The 6594-nt window shown below is 57.7% G+C and overlaps 1 protein-coding gene across 1 annotated transcript in view; it reads left to right on the top strand.

The window, feature by feature from the left end:
• Positions 1-1222: 1222 nt before the first annotated feature.
• The window catches only part of PGF (placental growth factor), a 12426-nt gene continuing 7054 nt past the window's right edge, over positions 1223-6594 (top strand). The window contains exon 1 of the mRNA XM_014310621.2: positions 1223-1346. Within this exon, the coding sequence (XP_014166096.2) occupies positions 1223-1346 (124 nt within the window). The remainder of the gene's footprint in view (positions 1347-6594) is intronic.

The raw sequence follows: 6594 nt of genomic DNA on the forward strand, positions 1-6594 counted from the left end.
ATCAGTTTGCTGAACTCCAGTAATTGGACTCATCTGCAAGAGTTGGGTAAGCAAAGTGAGCTGCTCACGCTCAGCACAGGCAAAGAGAAGGAGCCAGCAGAGGAGTCAGCTGAGCCATGGCTCAGCAGGAGCAGCAGGGCAGGCTGTCAGCTCAGGGCTGGGTGGGTGACATGGACAGAAGCAGCATTACTGCTGGATGCCTAAGCCACTTGCTGAGCACAAGTGACTGAATTAAGGAAGTCACAGTGCATGTGGGTTCAGCACAGTCTAAGGGGAAGGATGCACTAAGGTATCTTTGGTGTGATTTGATTGCTCTTTAGAAAACCTGTGCTCAAAGGCCTAGGACAAAAACAAGGCAAGACCAAAGCTTTTGCAGTCACAGATGGAGAGGCAGGAATGAATCTGCTGAAGGGAGACCAAACCAGTGTTTTCTGTGTGCTACAGGGGAGAAAGCAGGCCACTTAGTAAGTGAAGGGGATGGAAATGGTGAGCTGAACTGAGTGTGGAATGCATGTTTAAAACTCAAGCTTCCAGGGAAAGAAGACAAAAAGCCCAAACAAACAGCTGCTGATCCAATGCAGGTACGTGAGTAGCTGGAAGGCTGAGCTCTGTGGCTGTTCAGGAGCACGCACATTGTCTGAGTCATCGGCAGCTTTGGCATGCTTGAAATTCACGTCTGACGCTGCAGGTACCAGGGCACGTGTTCTGCTGGTCCTCGCTGATCACTCGGTTACAGCTGTCTCTAACTGGTCATCCTCAGGAAAGCCTGGCTGCTTTCCTGAGGATGAAACAGGCAGGGGTTGCTAAGGGGAATGACAGGATGGATTCAGTATCTCAGGTTAGCAAAGGGTTTGGTGCAGCTCCTGGCTTGGCCGCCTGCGTGTACGTGCGCTTGTCTCTGCCTGGAAAATGGCTACTGTCTCATCCTCACGCCAGCACAGCGCACACAGACAGGCCAAGGCCATAGCCAGGCCCTTGTGGTACCAATGGAGTCCACAATCCCTATGGAAAATGAGTAGGCAGTTCTGAATCCGGCCCAGGGACTGTCCCTCCTGCCAGCAAGTTTGTAATTTGCGCCCCCCTCCTTTTAGGAGCCTTAAAAATAGAGACCAAGGCTGGGAAGCATGAAGGTTTTTCTAGGGCTTGTTGTGGAAGCAGCACAGGCTGGGCTGCCTCTTGCTCTTTCCAGCCCCTGGGAGAGGCATGGGAAGCTGGCGTCCAAATGCCTGCCCTGGATGTGGAGCCTCACTCGTCGGCTCATTCATCTATGGCAGTAGCCCAGGTCTCCCCTCGTGATACAGGCAGCTGGAGGCAGCTGGTTCAAAGGCCAGGCTGGTCAGGAAGAGGTGAGGGAAATGTGGGAAGTCACTGCATGTCATGTAGGAAAACAAGCTCTAGCAAGGGATGAGGGAGCATGCTACAGAGCTGGGTGGGAGCTGTTGTCCTCAGCATTGCTATTAGTGTCCTGAACCTTCACACCCTGAAAAAAAAAAGGCATTGGCTTTTCTCGCTGCCACCAAAGGCACAAGTGCTCAGAAGACTCAGTGGCACCATGCAGGTGTTGGCTGTGGCCCTGCCACCACTTCGAGGGTGCATGGCACGCTGGCTGGGCCAGCACCACAGAGGAGGTGCTGCTGGGGGCTCATCCCTCCGGGCTGGCTTCAGAGAAGCCCCGGAGCAAACCTGGTGTGGCTGCAGGAAGCCGGGCCCTTGGAGCGAGACAAAGTGCAGCCCGGACGCCGTGTGGTCACCAAGGGGTCCGTGACACCAGCAGTCTGGGCTGCTTCCTGGTCACCAGCCAGCTCCCCGCAGTTCCTCTGCTCCCGCTGCAGCTGGCCCCGGGCTCGCTCTGCTCATTGTCTGCTGCGGGTGATGGCAGCTATTCAGCGGCTGCCAGGGTTCGGGGGAAGGGAGAGATGAGCCACTCCTCCACCCACATTCTAGGAAAGCCTCTGGGATGAAGCCCTGCCGATACACACGTCCACTCTCCTCAGCAGGGAGGGTGTGCTGTGGAGCTTGTATTCCCCCTCCGCCCGCATCCCACATCCCCCTCTTATCAGCAGGAGTGATGCTGAGGAGCAGAGCTGGGAAGCAGCCCTGGCTGCTGCCCTGTCCCACACAATAGCGGAGTCTGCTACTCCCCGTCTCCTTGCCTGTTTGCCTTCCAGAGCCAGGCAGAGTCTCGCCATCACTATTATTTTGCTTTGTGTCAATATTATGACAACTAAAAGCAGGAGAGCTGCATCCACATGATAAGCGGCCAGAGGCTCTGGGCTGGGTGTGGATCAGGTTCCAGTTTGGCAGAGGAGAAAAGCGCCAGGCAGCCCCTGCCCACAGACAGGCTGGGCTGGGAAAGCTGGAGAGCAGGGGCAGCAGCAGCAGAGCAGCAGCCGGGTTGTGCCTGTGTGCCTCTCTTCTCTGTTCAGTGCTCACTGCCCTTTCCCCAGGGTAGATGAAATGTGATTAAAGTGCAGAATATGCTTGGTTCTCTGGGGAAAAAGTAACCTCTGTGTCTTTCCTGAGGAGAGGGCTGCTCAGCTCCTGCTGGGAGAATCTCACCCCTCCCACGGCTGCCATTCCCTGTGCCTCCAGCCGGTGCAGGCCCAGGGTGTTCTATCTCTGCCGGTGGCAGAAGGTCATGCACACTGCTGCACCAGTCTGTCCTGCTCTCAGCCTTGTTTTTTCCCAAGCACAGCACTCTACAGCTGCTGGAGAGAAATTCCTGCAGGCTTTCTGGGACTTGAAGCTGCAGCTCCCACCCAGGGCTTCAGGAGAGGAGCTCGGGCAGAGCAGCGTGAGCTGTGCTGTGATTACTGTCTCTGCTGCCTGCTCTGGTCTCTCAGGCACTTGATGTGCATGGAGCTGCTGTTTTGGCACAGTGACTGCGCTCACTGTCGGGGCTGCTGACTGAACGCTTACCTGTAGGTGCCCACGTATGCTTGGGGCTGTGGTGTGGCTCTCCAGTGCCTCACCCTGCTTCAGGGCTGTGCTTTTCTGCAAACAGCCGTGGCCTGGCCAGTCCCCGCAGCGTGGGGCTGCCCAGCCACTGGCCACTGAGCTGAGTGGCACTAGGTCTGCCAACGCTGATCTGTTCCTGGAACGCTGGCTGCACGAGGGCTGCACACTCCCAGCCCAGGGCTTGGGTCTGGCAGCCTCAGGGACATCCTTCTTGGTAGCATCATCCCTGGCCCCACGAGGGATTAGTGTCTGAAAGCAGCGCCCAGGCTTGCCAAGGATTCACCTGGGTTCTCTGCCTGGAGTGCTCTCAGGCAGTCCTGGTGCTCATCCCTTGCCCCTCCAAAACTCACGTCTGACCTAGGCCAGCCTGCAGTGCCTGTGACCCGTGGGGAACAGACTCTGATGTCCCCAGGCATGGGGCTGGACTGTCAGGTGCCTGCAGGTTTGGTTGTGGGTCCCCAGGGAGGCTGAGCTCCCCTCCCCAGGAACCAAAACAAACAGCAGAGTTCCTGCCACGTGCGGCCGGCGCTGACTAAGGCCGGACGCTTCCGCGGGCCGCCGGACATCCCCCTGCACACCTGGGCTGGGACAGGCGCTGACGCCACCGCAACAGCCGCCAGGGACAGGGGATGTGCTGCCGAGGGCATCTCGGAGTTGGGGCTGCTGCAGCACAGCCCTGAGGAGTCCTTCGGGGCCCAGGTGCCCAGGCAGGTTGTTTGCAAGCTGTTTCCTTGAGAAGCAACTCTGACTGTTCAGGGGTCAGCTCTGCTTGCCTGCAAGGGCATTGAAGATCCCTGCATTTCTCAGAAGGCCTGGGTACCTGTGCCAAGAGGCTGGAGTTGGGGATGCCCCAGCCAGTCCATTCCCATCCTCATTCTCACTGTGGATACACAAACTGCAGATGATTGACCTGGTTTATCTCAGTGCTAGCATGGACTGGCTCACTGGTGGTGGAGCTGAGGAGGCTCTCTAAGAAGACATCACAGAAGCAGAGAAAGCAATCAAATGAAAGAGAGAGGGTGAGACCTGGGGGCTCTGGAATGATGGGCAGGTGTGAGGAGCCCAGTGCCCTACATCCTCATGCTGCTTTGGCCTCAGGAGTCCTGTCACAATGCAGGATATAGGGAGCTGCTGGTGGGGTTCTTGCCTACTGGGGTCCAGCACAAGAGGGTGACTCTGCTGGGCACTGGATCATGGATGGACTGGCCCTTCCCTTGGTAGAAGCCTATAGCTTTGATGAGACCGAGTTGTCTGTCCTAAATAGCAGCAGAACAAAAATAATGCCCTGAGGATTTCAGAGGTGTTCTCCGAGGGCTTTGGGGGTGACACAGGAGGTCCTGGCTGCAGTCGGTTTAAGAATGATGCAGGGACAAGTTTTTATTGGGTTCTTTCCACGTGAGATGCCAAAGGTGGGATTTTGCAGGATATAAGATGCCTGTGAGAGAACTCTGATGCTGACATGGGGCTGTTTTATGGAAAAGATTACTTAGGAGGGACCTTGCCTGCAATGAGTAGGGTGGGGTTTGCAGGGAAGAGCAGCTGCTTGCTCTGGGCTCCTTTGGTGCTCATGGGCAGCCAGGGCCCCCGCTCTTGCCCCTCACCCTGAAGGTGTAGGAGGCATGGTGACCCTGTTCCCTGGCAGGGCTGTGCCATGGCATGCTTGCAGCTGGGTGCCAGGGCTGGCCTTCCCCACCTGACAGCCAGGGATCACCTGCAGCAAGGACACACCATGATTCCCCACCCACCTCCTTCCTCAGCTCTGTGAGCAGGGCAGGGAGGTGGCACAGGCAGCAGTGGCATACTCGGGGTGATGCTCCCAGTCAGCAGCCACGGCACAGGGCTCACTGCAGGGAGGCATTTGCTCTTTAAGGAAATGTCTCTGTTTGCCTCACATCCCTGGCTGGTTCCTTGAGCTTCCTCTGTCCCTTGCTCCCAAATGCGTAACTCTGCTCCCCAGAGCCGAGTGGGAGGCGGCACAGGGGACATGCTGGTGCATTTATAGCATCGAACTCCAGCCTGTCCTGCAGCTGGGGAAGGGCACATTTGGCCCCTCAGGGAGGAGCATGGCAGAGGGGAAAGCCAGCAGCTGTGACCCCAGCCAGCTTGATGTTTCTCCCATATGCAGGAGGGTGTTGCTGATCACAGGTTACCAGTGTCCAAATATTATTCCTCTTCTCCTGTCTCTGTTCCACACTGCCTAGAAAGTGGATGCTCATCCCAGGAATGTAAACTCTGCCCAAGGCCTCTGAGGAAATAGCTTCAGACCAGGAACAGGACTGCACTCAGCAATTAAGGGCTGGTCTCCCCAGCCACACAGCTCCTGGGGGAGAGCCCTTTGCTCCAGCGCCAGAGGCTGGCCTTGTGTCTGAGAGGTGGCCCCAAGGGACCTTCCTGCAAGGACAGGCATGAGGCCCCGTGTGGTCACGGTCTTTGCAATAACAGGATTCTGTCTGTCCAGCGAGTTGGCAGCAGCTGCTGCTCAGGGCGGCCTCTGCTCTCGGGTGGGAGGAAATGCTCCCTTCACCCCATCTCACAACCATCCCTGGGGAAGTGGGAAGGGGGTCCCCTTGGCCCAGGAGGGTCCGTAGGGTGGCAGAGGGAGACCACAAGCATGCTCCAGTCATCACATTAAGGATGTTACCTGCTCTTTGCTGCCCAGCCAGGAGAAGGAGAATGAACAGCACTGACACTGCCACAGCAGCCCCAGCAGCTGCTCAGTTGGTGCTGAGTGATGAACTGCAGCACACCCTCCCCGCGGTGGGGCTGGGAGTTCTCTGTGCTTATCTCTGCAGCATCTCCATGCTAATTTGCCAGGCCTTGCTCCAGCAGCTTTGTCACACACTCAGTGGTACCAATGCCTAGAAGCTCCTGACTGAGCCCAGCTCCTGCTGGTGCCTGAGTTGCTGCCACTTTCATGGCCTAATGGGCTGAGGACAGGCAGTTGGCATGTCCTGCATCCCCTGGGGACAGATCCCACAGGGCTGGGAGCGAATCACTGGCATCCTCATGCTGCAGGGACAGACCTCACATGGTGTTGGGCAGGGAAGCCCTGAAGCAGCCTCCCCACTCTCCCAGGAGGACGTGAATCCTGGCACGGACACAGAGCTCGTTATTTCCCCGGGACCTGCAGCCCACGGAGGATCGTGTTGCCTGTCGGCATCTCATCACACCTCCCATAGTTCCAGCTTCGCTGGCCTCTGGGGCTTAAAAATAGAACAGAAAAGGCCAACAGAGCTCCTTTGGGTTGGCAGCAGGGTTTGACCCAAGACCTGCTGTGCCCCCTTCCCTTCTGAGCTGTAGACCAGAACCAGGATGCTGTCCCTGGGGCTGGGGGGGGCTGGAAACCCTTTGGCAGGGCTCCAGCGGCAGGGGCTGATGGAACAGGCACGGGGCAGCTTGAGGGGGAAGGGGGTGGGTGGACAGGCACGGGAAGTTTGGGTGGAACAAGGCATCAGTAGAGGAATGAAGAGGATGGGTGGGAAAGGGGTTGTTGTATGGGGGCAGGAGCCAGGTGGGTGCAGAACGGGTGGATGGGGATGGGGCAGCGAAAACAGCCAGCCGAGAAGCCCAGCACAGCCCCGGTGGTTCCCGCCGGCCGGGGACTCATCGGGCACGGGACGGGGAATGGAAGCGCCG

This window comes from Geospiza fortis, unplaced genomic scaffold, assembly GCF_000277835.1.
Source record: "Geospiza fortis unplaced genomic scaffold, GeoFor_1.0 scaffold54, whole genome shotgun sequence".
Taxonomy (NCBI): domain Eukaryota; kingdom Metazoa; phylum Chordata; class Aves; order Passeriformes; family Thraupidae; genus Geospiza; species Geospiza fortis.